Source organism: Manis pentadactyla, chromosome 3 (genome assembly GCF_030020395.1).
Source record: "Manis pentadactyla isolate mManPen7 chromosome 3, mManPen7.hap1, whole genome shotgun sequence".
Taxonomy (NCBI): domain Eukaryota; kingdom Metazoa; phylum Chordata; class Mammalia; order Pholidota; family Manidae; genus Manis; species Manis pentadactyla.
In genome coordinates this window covers 4,970,958-4,988,818 of record NC_080021.1, presented here as the reverse complement: position 1 = coordinate 4,988,818, position 17,861 = coordinate 4,970,958, and the positions used below count along the sequence as shown (strand labels likewise).

Genomic DNA, 17,861 nt, shown 5'->3' with positions numbered 1-17,861 from the left:
TAAACGGTGTGTAGAGACACAACACAAAACGTGATAGATTGGCAACACACAGATGAAGATGCTCAACACCATCACTCAGCAGCAAATACATAATAGAAGCACAGAGACATCATTATATACCATTAACATGGATTAAATTTCAGGAGAATGACAATACTAAGCGTCAGCAAGAATGTGGAACAATCAGAACCCTGACACACTATGGCAGGAATGTTAAATGGTAAAACCACAATGGAGAACTTTTGGCAATTTCTTATAAAGTTAAAAACACACTCATCTTACAACCCAGCAATTAAAGTTCTAGGCATTTACCCATGAGAAATAAAGAGGCATATCCAACTAAGTACTTTTACACAAGTGCTCATAGCAGTTTTATTCATAAGAACCAAATCTGGAAACCAAAATTTCTATCAACAGATGAATACCAAATGATGGCTTTTCCATAAAATGGAACACTATGCAGCAAAGAGCTACTAAAACATGTAACTAATTTGAGCTTTCAGAACATGCCAAAGTGAAAGAATTAAGACACACAAGATTATAAACTATATGAATCCATTTATACAAAGTCCTAGAATAAGCAAAACTAACCTACACTGACAGGAAGTGGTTACTTGGGGCTGGGGGGGGCTAGCTGGGAAAAGGCAAAAGGGAATGCTTTTGGATGATAGAAATGTTATTTTTCTTGATTCTTATGGTTGTTACACGGTGTATAGATTTTTCAGAACTCTGTACACATAAAATAGGTATTTTACTGTATGGAAATTGGACCTCAATGAAGTTGACTAAAATGATCTGATATCTGCTCCTATACCATGTAAAATACCTCTAATAATGGTAAATGTTCCAGAAGGTGGAGTACTGCGTGTCTTTTTTAAATTATTTACCCCCTGAAGGCTCCTAGGGTTGCTGGAATTTGTTAAGAACTCAAATATGCTCTCACGGGCAAAAAAAAACTGCTATATGTCATTTTGAAACCAGTTGTTTTGGTTAACATTCAGATACAAGGAATACAGAGGCAACAATAGTTTTGCTAGACTGCTATCCGCTGGGCAGTAAAACTTGCCTGCTTTTCAACAGCTCTGCTAAACAGCCTCCCACACCTCCGTTTCTGCATATTCCCTCCCAGATCACTCTTGTCTTCTCTAGCTGACAAATGCCTATTTATGTCTGTGGACCTCTTCTGTGAAGCCATGCCAGATCCTCTATGTCAAATCAGTCACCTTCTTACCTATGCTCCTACACGACTTGGAACATACTTCAATTTCAACATTTAACTCTGTACTGATCTGTCTTCCCCATTTGACTTTGAATGACTTCAGGATGGATGATGTCTTACTTATCTGTTTTTCCAGTTTTTAGAACTGGTCTTTATAGAGCAATACACTTTTCAAGTAAATGACAAAATGAGCGAGAGATCAGGGGACATGACAAAAGTTGAGTTCAATCACAGAACTATTAAAACAGAAGAAAGTTGTGTAGTACACTGGAATCATGTGCCCCGAGTGACTCAGAAATATACACACACAACTAAATGAAGACAATGCTCCCCGAAGGCAAGTGGTCATGGGTGAGCTCTACAGGCAATAAATAATAGGGGTGCCAGTCTTAGATGGCTTTTGCTTGCAACTTCTAAGTATGAGCAGAAAACATCACTAGGGCTAACAGAAGATATTTCCAGTAGAACAGTAATTATCCTATTACAAAACAACAAAAATATCCAAGATGTTTTTAAAAATAAAATATAGAAAGGACAAGCAATAGAGGTACCAATTACACATAGATTTGGGGTGTGCTTTTTACTGCCTTCCACTAGATGTCAGAGACACATAAATTAATGATTGATCATTGTCCTTAGAGAATTAAGTGTAATAATGATAGTATATAAAAACATAATTTTGACATATCAAAGTACGTGCAGTCATGGAGGTGAGCAGAGCAACAGAAGCACAGAGGGGTAGCTGGCTTAGCCTGACACGATGCCTCAGACAGGTCTTGACTCATGATGAGTCAGCCAGGTGAGGAAAGGAGAGCATTCAAATACGGACAAAAGCAAAGGGGCATGAAAAGCTTGGACAAGTGACGATGTCAATCAGTGTTCCTGCAGTGCCAACTATGTTGCAGAGTTAAATGGTGGGAGACATGGTTCCAGGGAGGAAAAGGCCTTAGGATACAGGACAGGGAGTTTAGAATTTATCTTAAGGACAACAGGGAACCAACTTATGGTTTAAAATAAGAAAGTATCTTTCCAACTTGCCTTTTTGATAGGTCAAAAATTGCTACATAATACTCAAAGTTTTAAGAATAAGATCAGATACATAGTTCTGCTGTAAAAGGGGTTTAGCTCAGGGGTGAATTGTCATTGTGCAATAAAATATAGAAGCCTTGAGACCTAGTTCCTCCCCAACATTGTTCCAGCTCAAAGTCAGCCGTCCAGTCATGTGGCTCTCCTGAGGACACACATTCCTAGTCGAGGAGGGGGACAGCAGTCTGGCAATGCTGCTAAGTGGTGGGCAGTAGCCTACTCCTAAAGCAGCCCATCTGTGACTTTGGGAAATGCTGACACATCCAAAGCCACGTGAATGAGGACTCATGCCACTCACTTCCAAACACTGTCATTGAGTTGGAGAATGATTATAAGTTATCTGAATGTTCCCCATGACCTACAGACTTCTCACCCAAATGTATGGGGGTCTTATTCAAGGGAAGTTCTGCTTGGTGAACACGTTGATTATTTTTAAAGTTTGGAGCTGAGTTGAAATCTTTCCCATACTGACCACATTCATAGAGTTTCTCTTCATTATGAATTTTCTGGTGTTGAAGGAAGTTTGACCTCTGAATAAAGCCTTTCCCACAATAACTACATACATAGGGCTTTTCTCCAGTGTGAATAATCTGATGTAGAAGAAGCTTGGAGCTCTGAATGAAAGCTTTCCCACAGTCCTTACATTCAAAGGGTCTATCGCCAGTGTGGATTTTCTGATGTTCAGTGAGATGGGCTTTCTGGAGAAAAGCTTTCCCACAGTCTTTACATTCATATACCCTCTCTCCAGTGTGTATTTTCTGGTGTCGAATAAGGTATGAACTCAGAAAGAAAGCTTTCCCACATTCATTACATTCATAAAGTTTCTCTCCAGTGTGAATTCTCTGATGCTGAGTAAAGTTTGATGTCTGGCTGAAACGCTTCCCACACTCATTGCACACATAAGGCCTTTCTCCTGTGTGGATCCGCTGATGCTGAATAAGCTTTGAACTCCGAATAAAGGCTTTCCCACACTCATTACATTCAAAGGGTCTCTCTCCAGTGTGAATTCTCTGGTGTTCAATGAGGTCTGAGCGATGACGGAAAGCCTTCCCACACTCCTTACATTCATACTGTTTCACTTCTGTGTGGATCTGATAGTGTCGAATAAGGCTTGAGCTCCTAATGAAAGATTTTCCACACTCGTTACATTCATAGGGCCTTTCTCCTGTGTGAATTCTCTGATGTCGAATAAGTAATGAGCTCTGACTGAAGCCTTTCCCACATTCTTTGCATTCAAAAGGTCTCTCCCGGGTATGAACTCGCTGGTGTCGAATTAGGTCTGAGCTGTGACAGAACGCTTTCCCACACTGAACACATTTGAACGGCTTTTCCCCTACATGAACTCTCTGGTGCTCAATAAGACCTGCATAGTGAAGGAAGTCTTTCCCACACACATTACACACATAGAGTCTTTCTCCAGCATGAACTCTCTGGTGCTCTGCAAGGTGAGAGCTCTGGATGAAGCCTTTCCCACAACGATCACATTTGTAGGATTTTTCCCCAGTATGAGAAACCTCATGTCTAACTAGGTCCGAATTAAATGTGAAGCTTTTGCTGCAAGTCTCATGTTGCTCGGCTTCCCCTCCTATAAGCTCTCTCTGAAGTATGAGGAGGTTTGAGCTCAGAAGTGGGCTTCCTCCTGATTTGCTACCCACCTGGGCTGACTCTCCCGTTTGGATCTTCCAATGGGTGACTGTCATCTGCTTGAAACCTCCCTCCTGAGAGGGAAAACTCCGTAGGCTCTGCCCTTCTGGGTTTCCCAAAAGACCCCCTAATATGGGTTCAGGGATCTCCCTGGATTCAGGGGTGGGGGGCTCCATCACTATGAGTGTTTCTGACATTGCCTTATGTAGGTTTCCATCCTCAAAGACTCAGCTTCCAGCATCACCTCTTGTCACCACTTCCTATGTCAGAATCTGAAATAAAAGAGAGTAAGATCATCGTTCTCCTTCCAGAAGGGAACCCGATGGGATAAAAAACATATCAAGGAGCAGGAGAAAAGAGTTTCATCTGCACATGCTTTTGGGCCAACACACTGCCACCAAAGCATGCCTCTTACCCCACACCAGCCTCAACCACTTGGGAAGTCTTTGGGGTGCCATCTGAAACATCCAACTCCAGAGGACAGACTGGCTGGATGGACAGACTGGGTAAGGACATGGTTTGGACTCCATTCAAAAATCAAGACCTATTTCCAAAGAAACACAAACTTGTCAAATACCACCTCTTCATTGTCTCTCATCCCTTATGTCCTCCTTCCCATCCTTACACAGCTTAGGTCCCATGCTCTAAGGTCTACATAATATATAGATTGAGGTTATATATTATGGTCATTCTCTTGCATATTAATCCTAACTCCCCCTGCCCTTTTCTTCCTCTATCAAACTTGCACAGGAGAACCCCAACTAAGGTTAAATTCAGTTTGCTTCATGATCAGTGTCTGCATCCATGCAGACTAAGCTCTCTCTACATTTACAACCCCTTGCTAAATGGGGCCCTGATCTCAGCGATCTCTACACTCCCTGACTCTCCCACAAGAACATCTCCTGCCTTTTCCTCTCTTCTCAAATGTCCATCACTCCCACCTCCCTCTCAGCTGATGCCCTTGTCTATTTCAATGAGAAAATAGAAGCAATGAGACAAGAACATCCACCTTTTCCCATCCCATCTACCAACCTGTCTGTACCTACACCATGCCCTCCCTACACATGCCAAACTCTCCTTGATCCAATCTAAGGCAAATACCTCCAGTTGTTACACTAAAACCTTCCCTCTCATCTAGTCAATGACACCAAGCCTGCCCTGCAGAAGCCTAGAGCTGGATGTTCACAGCAGCAACAAAATACAGGTATCGATCAACAGAGGACGGGTAAATTGAGTACTCCCACCAGGGATAATATATAGCAGTGAAACAGACTGCCACACACAAGAACAAAGATGAATCTCAGAGATGGAATGTAGAACAAAAGCAGCCAGGCACACAAGAATTCATATTGTGTGATTCCATCTGTATAACATTCAAAAGCAGACAAAACCAAACCATGGTGGGAGAACCAAGAGACAGTGATTATCTTCAGGGAGAATATGAAGACTGGTAGGAGGTGCCAGGGGACTTGGGGTTCTGGTGGTCTGCATCACACAAGGGTGTTTACTTTGGGGAAGCTTGTTCAGCCTGGTTATTTGACCTTCCAGTTCCTGGGGTGCTATACCCAGCTTCCCTGCTTAGTGATGCCCTCTCTCCATGTCTGGCATTCCCACACTGTGAACTGCCTTCAGGCAGGTCTGCCTCACCCAAGGTCCCACTCTTAGTTATCCATCAATGCATAACAATTTACCACAGATTTAGCAGCAGAAAACAGCACAGCATGACTAGTACCCCTGTTGAGGGTCATGCACGGTGTCAGCCAGGCCGTCTCACCTGGAAGCTCTGGGAAAACCTGTTTCCAAACTCAGATTGTTGCCAGAATTCAGTTCCTTGCTATTGTAGGACTGTCCCTGATTCCTGGCTGGCTGTCGGCTGGAAGCTACTCCTTGCTCTTAGGAGCCACTCTTATCTTCCAAGCAGGAACAGCTCGTAGAAACTCTCTGACCTTTTCTGCTACCAGCTGCAGAAAACCCTGTGCTTTCCAAGGGTCCACATGATTAGGTAAGCCTACCTGGAGAACCTCCCCACCTTACGTCTGATGACTTGGGACTTCAATTATATCTGCAAAATTCCTTCATGGCAACTGGGAGGTGTGTGTACATTGGGGACCAAGAATCTTGGAGGCCCATCTGAGAGGCCTACCATGCCCCAGCCAATGGCTGGCAGATAACAGGAACCTAGAGTACCCTTCCTTCCATCTGGGGCAACTCTGAAACACAGTTCCAGCCTCAGAGCTCCATTGGGATTTGAAGACTCAGTGTCAACCCCAATGCCGAGTCCTGCATTCTTTACAGATGCATCACGTGAGAGCTCTCCCCGGCTGAGTCTGCTTCCATGGAGCTCCATACAATCACTTCCTTCTCACTTCAAACATGCACCAGTGGGAAGAATACTGATTGCAGTTCCACAAAGGGATGCCCTCCAAAACTCATTTCCAGTGTGGCTGTCAAAAACAAGAATGCAGCTGAGGACAGAGCTGTGGGTGGTGGGGAGCAGCAGCAGAGTGGACTGACCAGGTAACACATGCTCTACACACACAGTAGAGCATCCCTTCAGTATGTTTTCCTTTCTGTGTGAGCTATGACTTGCATAAAGTGCATATCATTTGATGAACTCATGCACACCCGTGTAACCACCACTAGGTAAACAAAGAACATTTCAGTCACCCCAAAGTCTCCTCCTTCAATGGTAACCATCTCTACTATTAAAGGTGAATTCTGCCCACTTCTTTATTTCACTTAAATGGACTCATACAGCATGTTCTCTTTTGTGTCTTTTTTTTATTGAAGTATAATTCACATACTATAAAACTATTTCAAAGTGAACAATTCAGTGTTTCTTAGAATATGAAGCATCACCACTAATTAATTCCAGAACAATTTCATCGCCCCCCAAAATGTCTGTTTATGCTCAACATTATGTCTATGGGTCATCTGTGTTTATTTTCCCACTTTTCTGTTCATGAACACTTTGGTTGTTTATAGTTTGGGGTTATTATGAATAAAGCTGCTATGAACATTCCTGTACTTTTATTTTGGTACAGGGAGGTCCTCATTTCTGCTGGGTCATGGATCCTAGGACTGCTTTTCTTTAGTGGCCACCAGTTCACAACACCTTTGCAAATTTCACTGGGCACCACTGCAGGTGTGGACCGGTGACTGCTGTGGGTTTGGGGTTCTTCCCATCCCTGAGTAGGCATGTCTATGTGGTCATCCTTCTCTTCTGCTGGGTGTTAGGGTATCCAGGGAGGCCAGGACTTAGTCTGAGTTTAGAGTGTGACTGCATGAAGTTGCACTGGCACCTAGAGGAGAAACCTGCATGCTACCCAGAAAGCCCAGCTCTGGGCTAGAGGTGGTAACTGAGTACAGCCTGAGGGAATGAAGAGCGGCCAGTGGGGTAAACTGTGGCAGAGACTGAAGACTGCCCAGCACCCCTGCTTCCTTTAAGTGATAAAAACCCCATCTGAAATTTTAGTGGGCATGTGGCCATCCACCAAATGGCTACATTTCCTAGAGTGCTTGAAGTCCAGAGTGACCCTGTGATAGAGATCCAGCCAATGAGATGGGAATGGGATGGATGTGTGCACAAGGCCTGTCCTCACATGCTCTCCCCAACCCCATAGGGACATGCCAATGAAGCAGAGAAGCCAGACTTCTGGAGGGCCTTAAAGGGCAGAGCCACCTACCTGCCTGTGAGATGAAAAATGAGAAATCGGGTTTCTTGTTGGAAACACTAGTTTTGAATCTTACAGCAGCTTGAACCCAGGCTTAAATAATACTAATAAACAATCTGTTCAAATGCAAAGCTCCCTATGAAGATGGCAAAACTGAGTCTGCATACCAATACATGGCATTAAGAATGAGAAGCTGAAACAGGTCACATGAGGAGCTTCTTCTATTCATGAGATCTGCTTACTAAGTAGTTTGGCAGCACAGCTCCCTGGAGCAGCAGCCCACCCCATGTGGGATATAGCAGTTAGCACGACTGCCTGGTGGCATTCACTGAGAATATTTTTCTGAGTTAAAGGTACCCTAACTTGGTTTAAAAAACTTTCTCTACCTTATGAAAATGACTTTTAACTAATTATTTTTTCAAGGTTTAAAGGAAAATTATGCTGAGAAAAATGAAATAATGAAAAACTTAAAAGAAGAAAATCACCTTCAATCCCACCACTCAGATTACCAGTTAGTATTTTTCCTCTGATCTTTTCCCACACCAGTATTGTGAAATCAGGACCATACTAGTCAGTTTTATAAGCTGTTTTACTTTTATATCTTTATAGTTCTTATTGATTAAAAACATAAAATACATTATGACATTTCAAACAATAAAGAAATGTAGAATATAGATATGAAAATCCCTAGCAATTCAACAGATAACCACTGTTACATATTCATTCACACTTTACTGAAATACAATTATACAGTGTATTTACTTACAGACACAAAATTTCCAAAAACACAGGTGGGATCACACTATACCCATCCATCTGCCACCTTTTCCATGTGTAATATATCCTGGCATTCTTCAAGTTCATCCACATGATTGTACTTGGCTCTGTGAACGGTGTCACCATTACAGGTGCTCACTGAGTCCCTGAAGGGGTCAGGAGCTGGAGGGAGCCCGGACTTCTGTGTCATGAGGTAGGCTGTTCCCTGAAGTACTGTGCCCACTTGCCCAACCCTTTCTCCTCTGCAAAGAGGTGGAACGAATTAGCCCAAAGAAAGCTTTGGGAAAGTAACTACACGTGCAGCACCCAACTTACCACACAGGGGTACATTTGGCTCTGTTCCACCAAGCCACGACTGTGGGCAGGGCAGGCCCCCAAGGAGGGGCTGCAGCAACCTAGTACTGCCTGTGAGCAGGCAAACCTTGGTGCCTGTTGCTCCCATCTGGCCTTGGTAATAACAAGAGAGCACCAGGGCACCTAAATGAGACAGACTAACGCTCCCTGAGAATCTGGGCCTCTGTGCCTGCCCTACGGCTGCCAGCCATCAACCTGTCCTCCTGACACTGCAGTTACAGAGGGAACGGAGCCCGTGATGTGTGCCAGACACTATATAAGGTGTCTTGTTTCTTATTTTCTTCTATTCCCCTCAACTATCCAAGAACTTCAGGAGGGTCTTTCTTAAGGCCAAACCAGCTGCCAGCTGTAGTCTCCTCCTCTCCACCCCACCCCCAGGCCATCTTGGTTCCTGCTCCCACGACTCTGCCCAAGGATGCAATGGTCTTTCTTTTTAACAAACCCAGTGTCCTTTCAGCTGGATCACCTCCCATGACCTGAGGCAGCAATGGGACATGCCTGACAGCTCTTTGAACTGCTTTGATGGCACCTCCTGTTCTGGGCCAGCTGCTTTTCCCTGACCCCCAACCCAACTCATGAATGTCTTCCCAGCCCTGCCCTCTCTCCCTGTCATCTCTAAAACCTTTCCAGAAGAATCAGGAATCCATCACCATCACTCTAGGAGAGGCTGCAGCTGCATGCATAGGCTTGTGAACAGCCTAGCAAGCCCTCCCCTAACTTCTGTATCTCCCATGAGAGGGATGCAGGACTTATCGCTGGTATTAAGATTTCATTATAATGCTATACCTGCAATAGGGACAGTAGTCCCATCTCGGTGGATTGGAAGGAAAGTATCCCCTGCATATTGTTAAATAGACAGGCATCTCTCAGATCCCAGATGGGCAAAAGGCACCTATTTCTGGCGTTCATTGGGGAAAAGACATGCTGCAGATAGAATACTGCAGGACGCTCATTGAGCATGAGCTGTACAGACAAACGACCTGAGTTCAAGCCTAGCCCCAGCCAACACGCCTGGAAAACCTCAGGCATGCTACTCAGGCCAAGCACCTCATGCCCATGATGTAGCCGGTGTGCAAGGAGGTAAAACGTCCCTGACATCAGCAGTCAACCACTGGAACTGATAGACTTCTAGGGGAAAGGAAACCTTCAGGAAAGGCTAGCACAGTGCAGCCACAGCACCTGTCCCCAGCCGGAAATTCTTCAGGCCCAAGGGTTGGGGGGAATTACGGTCATGCCAACCCCTCTCCACCTCTACCCCCCACCAGGGCAGAAGGTGCCTGCTCTTCATCTCCTCCAGCACAGAGGCTCAAGACCCCCGCCACATTCCTCGCATCATCTGGTGAGCATCCCCGTGCTCCAGGGAGTGGAGGCAGGCCTAGAGCAAAATTGCAGTACTACCTTCACGTGTACCCCCCAGGCCACCTCAGAGGAGCCAGCAGGCCTGAGATCCACGACACAGACGCTTAACCTAGAGGTTCTAGGACTTGGGTGTGTGGCCTTACGGAGCCGGGGAAAGGAACCGAGACGGGAAGCGAGTGTTTACCCACACGTTCCTTACGGAGAGAGGCTGAGGGCCGGGGCTGGACTGCGGTCCCGCAGGGCGGCCGAGACGGCTGCCGGGAGACGGGCTTACCGAGGCCCAGGCTGCAGACGCCCGTGGGGGCAGGCCGCGCTCAGCGCCCTCGAACCCCGCCCGCCCGGCGGACCCTGTGGCCCCCGCCCGCGGCCCGGGACGCGCCACTCACCCGGCGCCCAGCGGCGAGAGGACGGCGCGAGCCCGCACTCGGAGCCGCCGGCCGCCCGCCCTCAGGCCGGCCAACAAAGCGCGCACGGCCGCCCGCACCCCGCGGCCGGAAGTCGGCCGGAGGCCCCGCCCGGGGAGCTTCCTGTGCCGCTCTAGGCGCGCCGGGGTGAGCAGCCTCTCTGTGGTGTGGACTTCAGGCCCGGCGTGGGGACTTGGGCACGTGGGTAGCGGCTGCGCCTGGTGAGCTGGACTTCACGCTGGGCCCTCGCACGCCCGGAGCGCGGCCTGTGTGCTAAATGTAGGTGGTTTCGAGAACTTTAGTGAGCCATAAAGCCGGGCGGACCGGGGGCGCGTTCAGACCCCAGGAGGCCCGCGTCCCGTGACCAGGCTCGGCCCTCTCTGGGGGTCATGTCGAAGTTCATGCCCGCGCCCGGGGTCACGGGCAGGTAAGACGGGAGGCAGTGATAGCCTGAGCACGGCGACATTTGAGGCGCCACTGACACACAGCCTCCCCTCGGAGCGCGCACTACAACCCTGCAAGGCAGGTCCTTTAACATCTGTCACGAACGAGAACTGAAGGCAGAGACGTCAGGTCACCATGCGCTCTCCCTGTCTTGTACGGGTATGGAAGTCCCTCCGGAGACGGTCAAGAGAAATCCTACCTATTCCTCAACAGCCCGGGTGAAAGAGCAGGTGTCTAATTATCAAAAACAGATGGGTGACTGAACTTCAGGGGGAATTCGGAAAGACCCACGTATTCACGGGTAGTGCCCCACGTGCGCAGGTTAGTTAGGAACCACTAACAATGGCTGGGGGCACATCCGGTCCACAGGGCCTGGATGGGGACCTGCGTTCCTGGTCTGAGCTCAGGAATGCAAAGAGAAAGGCACACGATGGAAGGAGCGTCCATTAGCATGGAGAATACCTACCCAGGCCCCAGGATGCACAGGAGCCATTGGACATGTGGCTAGCCCTGCAGCTGGTCGCTGCTGACACTGGCTATTGCAGCGTCTGTAGGCAACAGGAGGCATCGTTCTGTGTGTGCATTTTACCCGTTCACACAGCAGGTGTGCCATCGCCTCCTACAACTGGCTGTTTTTAATCAGGATGGTTTTAAGATCACCCCATGTTAACACAAATAGCTGGTCTGGCCCACCCATTTTAACCGCAGGGTCCCCCTGTATGTCTGCACTGCTCTCTATTTACCCCTCCTATTAACGTCTGCCTGGTTCCTCCTTTTCTCTGTCGCAAATAACCAGGACTGCAAATCTTGTGCAGTACCCCCATGTTGAGCATGGATTCTCTAGGGGATATGCCTAGAAATGGGGTTAACAGCACATTTTAGTTTTAGGTATCGCCATACTGCTTTTCAGAATGACTGTCATAATTTATACTCTAATAGAGTGTATATATATAAAGAGAGACAGGATTGCTATTTCCCTACGTCTTCACCAACACTTACATTATCTGACTTTCTGAAATTTGTCAGTCGGGGTGGGGGAGGGGACAGTATCCTGGATTTTGTTATCAATTTCATTCAGACATACATAATTTATAAACAATCTAATTCAGTTATTTTTAATATATATATTTGATAAAGAGTGCCAAATGCATCACTCTGTGACCTCCACAGTCCAGACATAGGACTTTTTCACCCCCCACAGGTTCCCCCTGGGCCCTCCTCCATTTACAAAGGCCAGGTGAGCCATGGTCCTTCTGAAGACCACTGCCCTGGACAGCCACAAAGCAAGAACACACAGGGCAAGAACAACCACAGAACCCCAACTCCCCTCCCTGCTGCCGTCTCCATCTACCACTGTGCCAGTCCTAGCCTCCTGATGGTGCAGCCCTGGGTTTCTCACCCTCATCCCCTGCACTGGGGTCCTGCACTAGTCTGAGCAGCAATGGCCCTGTGCCAGAAACTCTCGGGGTCAGCTGCTTTAGTTTCAGTCCCCTGAGCTTAGAGCCTGAGAGATTTGAGTACAGTTGGTGTATTTGGAAGGCAGCAATTTCGGAAGTGGGAGGGAGAGAGCAGGGAGAGTTGGGAAGAAGAGACCAGTCAGTGGGAGGGGTACTGCTGGGACCATATGCAGCATGTGACCTTGGGCCGCTGAGGTGCACAGAAGTCATCTAGTCATCTAGGGATGGTCCAGCAGGGAGAGGGAGGCCAGGCATTCATCCTCTACCTCCACCCCAGGGCAGCACCTCTAATGCAGCGTGGGGTTGGGTGAGGTGGGGAGTGGGGTGGCAACACAGCTATGGAGAAGGACCCGGGAGGATGCTGGCGGTGGGTGGGGCTGAAATCTGCAGTGGGCCAGGGGTCTGACATTGGCTGCCGGCTGCATCTGCCACAGCCTTCAGCTAGGGAAAGATGGAGAGAAAAAGTTGGAACATACTAGGGGATCTGTGGGGGCAGGTGGCACAGCCAGTGAAGTGGGGATTAGCTGTGGAGAGCCCTGCCTGGTGGAGAGGTCTTGAACGGAGTTCGATGCTTGCGGGTGTGAGGGAGCCACAGGTGGACCTCCCCACTCAAGCCCTTTATCTTTGTTTCATACTCTGGCTGGGGATCTTCACATAAGCAGGTGATTTCAAGGATGAAACGTTGCAAGCTGCAGAGCCCCAAGGAGAAGCCTCTGGAAGCTTCTCAGGGGGTGAGCCTCCGACATGGGTCAGTAGAGAAGCCCTTGAACAGGAGGGCAGGTTATGGAGCCTTGAGAACTTCCTTCTCCAGGAGGGACAATTACACAAAACGTACTGGACAATCTCTAAAGGAGAAGGTGCTAGCAATGCACACTGGGGACCTAGCATTTTCCTTGGTCCACACCTTGGGATCCACAGGAGAAGCACTAAAGGGGGAGAGCCCACATGTGCAAAACATGTGACAAAAGCTTCACATGCTTCTGGCGCAGCTGGGACACTGGGTCACCCCAAGGTGAGAAGCCCAGTGCATGTGGGGTGCGGTAAGACCTCCGAGGACAGTGCCTTCCTCATCAGCACTAGCGGCCCCCGCCACCCAAAAGACAGTCTCCGGCCTGAGGTTCATGAAGGGCTTCATCTGAATCATCAGAAGTCCTACGTGTGCAGCGACATGGCTGGGACTCTGAAAGCCAAGCGGTGGAAGCAGCCATGGGAGAGGAGGCAGTGTGGGAGCTGCTCCCAGGCCTGCCTAGAAATGAGGGCTGCAGGAGGGGTGCTGGGGCGACCCCTGTGCCATGGCCTGGACTGTCTCTCCACCTGCCTACTATGCCTGCATTTCAGGCCTCCACGCCACAGGAGGCCGCCCAGCCCCCTGCCCCTGCCAGCACCACCTCTAGTGCTCCACTTAGCCACACAGTAGCACTTACCTGGACAAATTAATGCTTTGAAAGTCACATTTTTCAAGCACATCCAGATTTCATTTTCAAAACATTGGTCTTTGTTTGCAGCAGGCTGCAATATAAATGCCTTGGGAACCCAGACAGCTGCAGGGGTTTCGCACAAGCTTTCATTTCACATACACCCTGAGCACCTGGCAAGGGGAGTCAGCAGGTCTTACACAATTCTAGTCGCCATGGTCCTGGCGTTTCATTTTTCAGGTGCTGATTTGTCGCAGCAGAAAACGGCTATTCCACCTGGGGCCACTCAGCTCCTGATGCTGGCAGATGTCGACAGCCTGGCTGCTCAGCCTCACTTTGCGCATGCTGACTTCGCATAAGCCAGGCAGCATGGAACAGCACCGCATTTTGTTTAAACTGTTCTTTCTTCAGTTGATCGTTTCATAAAGAGTAAGTCTTTACAGTAAGAATGTTTTCTATACTATAGTAACATTAAAAACTATTAAAACACATGGTGGAAATATGAGGCAAGATATATAAAATAAGCCACTGGTTGTTAAGACAGAAGATCGACAGGAAAGCTAGGTGGCAAGTGCAGCCCAGGCATCAAGGAGCAGGTGGAAGGCTGTGCCTCGGGTGACGTTACCGCCCATGAATCCGTGGCATTCCCGGGTAGACCACACTGCCACCTAGAGGCTAAGACGTTCCAAATGTGTTCAGCCTGGTTCCTGCGGACATACTAAATAATTTAATTACAGACGGCGTACACGGTCATTTGAGGAAATTCGGAAATATAAAAATGAATAAGTGTAAAATACAACATGAAGTGTTATTTTGAGTCATCTTATTTTGGTTCTCTAGAAATCCTTATGCCACTAGGTGACTTGACAGTGGAAAGGGGAACGCGGGATTTTGATGTTGGCCAGTGTTTCACTTAAAGCTGTACCAGAAGAAACTAAAGTGGCATCTGCTCTCAGCACTGAAAGCCCTGATTGTGTACTGAGAAGATCACAGAGGGCACCAAGTCTCATGAAATTACTGAACGTCAAAGATAAAATACTGTACAAAGATCCAGAAAAAAGAAAGTTCACTCATAAAGAAAAATCCATTTGCCTCAGACTTTAAAATAACAAGAATTGTAGCTCTTTCTGTATTTATCTCTTTAATGTGTCACAGTCATATTTGTATTATAATCATGTTTAATTTCCTTTCTCTTTACCCTTTTCCTACTAGGCTGTTATAACAATAAAGTCAACATTAAGTTAATAGGATGCAAAATAGATGACAGAATCTTGCCAGACATAAAGGAAAAGACATTGCTGAGAAATAATAGACAGCAAACAATGCAATAAATGAACCAGACACTGCATTTCACGGGAAAGAGAGTAAAAGCCTTTGGCCAGGCTGTGCCTCCCAACACTTGAATGTGCTGTAAGGTGCGGAATCTGACTCAGGAGGCTGGGGGTGCTGGTGCTGCAGACCCAGGAGTGCACTTTGCTGAGCAAGGTGTCCGGTGTGTGAGGTGGACGTCTCAGGCTCCCCACGCCCAATCCAGAAGTGCGGGGCCCTTGGCATGGGCAGCTCCCAAAGCAGAGGTTTCACATACTGATTTTCCATCTTTCCTGTTGAATTTACCAGCATTCTTTAGTTGCAGCTGACAGAAATCAATCTTGAACTGGCTTATGCAAAAATGGGGGAGTTATTGAAAACACATGAAGGTGACTATTAGGATGGCAGAGGGGGCTGAACAGAGCCGGCAAGGATGGGTGTTGGGCAGGTGCCAGGACCAGTAGGGAAGCCTCTGAGCCCTGCCCTCCCACCACTGTGTGCGGGACGTGGCTTTGCCCTGTCCTACTGTGGCTGCCCCTCTTCCACAGTGGGCAGACCTGCCCTGAGGCCTGGGAGGACAAAGGCTTCTCTACGCTATCTCCAGTGTGACAAAATATGGGAACCAATGTTTGCTGGGCTCCTCTGGGTATTGTGCTGACCCTTGGCCCATCATGTGTCCAGGCGACTAGGAAGCCACTGCCAGCTCCACCTGGTCCTCTGAAAGGAGGCCGTGAGGGCAAGCAGGCACAGGGCCACAGACTGGGGTCTGCCCTCACCAGGCACAGGCATTCTGTTTGACAGAGGCGCAGAGGTCCTCTCAGAGCCAGAAGCCGGGGCAGCACAGTCCCAGGGGAGCCCACGGACCTGGGCCACCCTCTCTACATCTCTTGTCTGGCTTGCTTCTTTGCGCTGGAGGGCAGCATTGTGTCCTCAACAGCAGCTCATTATTGGCAGGAGGAGAGTCCCTCCTTGCTTCCTCTGCATATGGAGGAGGTAGAGATTTATGTGGTGTTCACACCGTTATAAAGAGAACGGCTGCAAGGCCGCCAAATGACGACTGCTGCCAGGCCTGTAGACTCAGTGGGTGGCGCTCGGGCACCTGCTGAGGGAAGGGCCACCGAGAACGCAGTTCACACTGGGATGTGACCAAGGAAATATACAGTGTCAGTACACGGAAGGGAAAGCTCACTTCACGAATGAAAAGGACTCAGTTGGTTTTAAAAACCCGGCATAGAGAGATTCAAGATGGCGGCATGAGAGGTGAGACGGAAAACTCCCAAAACCACAAATAGTACAAAACTATAGTTAGTTAATACAGCTAACCCTAAAACAGCAACAAGAAAAAAGGCTGAACCGGACTGCACACAGACCGCACTAACAGAGCAGACCTCACGAAGTCCAGTGGGACCCAAGCCCTTCGCCGACCCCAGTTCACCGGCAGGAGGAAGAAAAAGGGAGTGGAAGGGAGTGGAGGCCTGGGCCTGCTGAACACCCCGCCCTGGAGGTCTGCTCTGGGAGCAGAAGCCTATATGGTGTGGGGCTCGACGTCGGGGAGCTCAGGCAGGCGGAGTACTTGAGAGACTGAGATGCCGGCCGTTTGTGGAGAAGGATCCACATCGGCCACTCTGTGTCAGAGGAAAGGCAGGCGGTCCGGGAGGCTTCCCTGCAGCGAGAGGGCTGCTGATGGGACAGGGTTTGCACGGAGCTTGCTGTGCGGGGGAGGGCAGAGCAGAACAAGGTCGTCTGGGCGCGCTCTGCCCAGCTGGTTGGGAACTTTGAGGAGCTTCAGGCACTCCATCCCTCTGGCTGGCTGCTCACCTCTGAGGCCTCCCCACTGTGACACGCAGCCTGCCGAGCCTCCCTCCTGGCCTGCCGGCACCGGTTCACAAACCTGCAGTCACTGTGCTGGCGTCAGGCCAGCCAGAGGGAAGCCCTGCCTGGAACAGCTAAAGATGCAAAGCACAGAGGCTCACACCTGTGTGCTCGGCCCACTGGCTGTGATACTGGAGACGGCACCACAGACGGGAATCAGGAAACATCTTTCCTCCCCCCAGGCACCAGCTCCACTCCCCTACGACCCCCAACCTCACTCTAGGGGCTGAGCAGCTCCAGAGACTGGAGCTTCTGGGCACTAGTGGGCACCACACAGAAATATGAAATGTCAAAAGAACATGGTTCAGAACAAAATCTCACAAACCCCAGAAAAAGGGCCAATGAAACTGAACTCACCAATCTTCCTGAAAGAGAGTTCAAAATAAAAATCATAAACATGCTTATGGAGATACAGAAAAATATTTAAGAACTCAGGAATGAATTTATGTTGGAGATTCAATCATTAAGAAATTCCATATCTGAAATGAAACATACAATGGAGGGATTTAAAAGCAGATTAGATGTAGTAGAAGAGACGGTAAATGGAATAGAAATTAGAGAAGAGGAATACAAAGAAGCTGAGGCACAGAGAGAAAAAAGAACCTCTAAGAATGAAAGAATATTGAGAGAACTGTGTGACCAATCCAAATGGAACAATATTCGCATTATAGGGGTACCAGAAGAAGAAGAGAGAAAAAGGGATAGAAAGTGTCATTGTGGAAGTAATTGCAGAAAACTTCCCCAATCTGGAGAAGGAGATAGTCTCTCAGGCCATGGAGGTGCTCAGATCTCCCAACACAAGGGACCCAAGGAAGACAACATCAAGACATATAATAATTAAAATAGCA

The 17,861-nt window shown here is 48.2% G+C and overlaps 1 protein-coding gene across 2 annotated transcripts; it reads right to left on the bottom strand.

The window, feature by feature from the left end:
• Window positions 1-344: 344 nt before the first annotated feature.
• On the bottom strand, window positions 345-10,634 carry ZNF623 (zinc finger protein 623). 2 transcript variants are annotated; one of them, XM_036921790.2, is made up of 3 exons: window positions 10,500-10,621; window positions 6,316-6,393; window positions 345-4,221 (listed from the first exon to the last, which is right to left on the bottom strand). In XM_036921790.2, the coding sequence occupies exon 3, from the start codon at window positions 4,144-4,146 to the stop codon at window positions 2,635-2,637; it is 1,512 nt and encodes a 503-aa protein (XP_036777685.2). In that variant the 5' UTR covers window positions 4,147-4,221; window positions 6,316-6,393; window positions 10,500-10,621; the 3' UTR covers window positions 345-2,634. The 2 variants fall into 2 exon arrangements, with proteins under 2 accessions (XP_036777685.2, XP_036777676.2); XM_036921781.2 differs by lacking the exon at window positions 6,316-6,393 and having other exon boundaries at window positions 10,500-10,634.
• Between the last annotated feature and the right edge of the window lie 7,227 nt (window positions 10,635-17,861).

What these genes read in the sequence shown, in the direction of transcription:
- ZNF623 (XM_036921781.2), bottom strand. Translation starts at nt 4,146, where the DNA reads ATGTCAGAAACACTCATAGTGATGGAGCCCCCCACCCCTGAATCCAGG.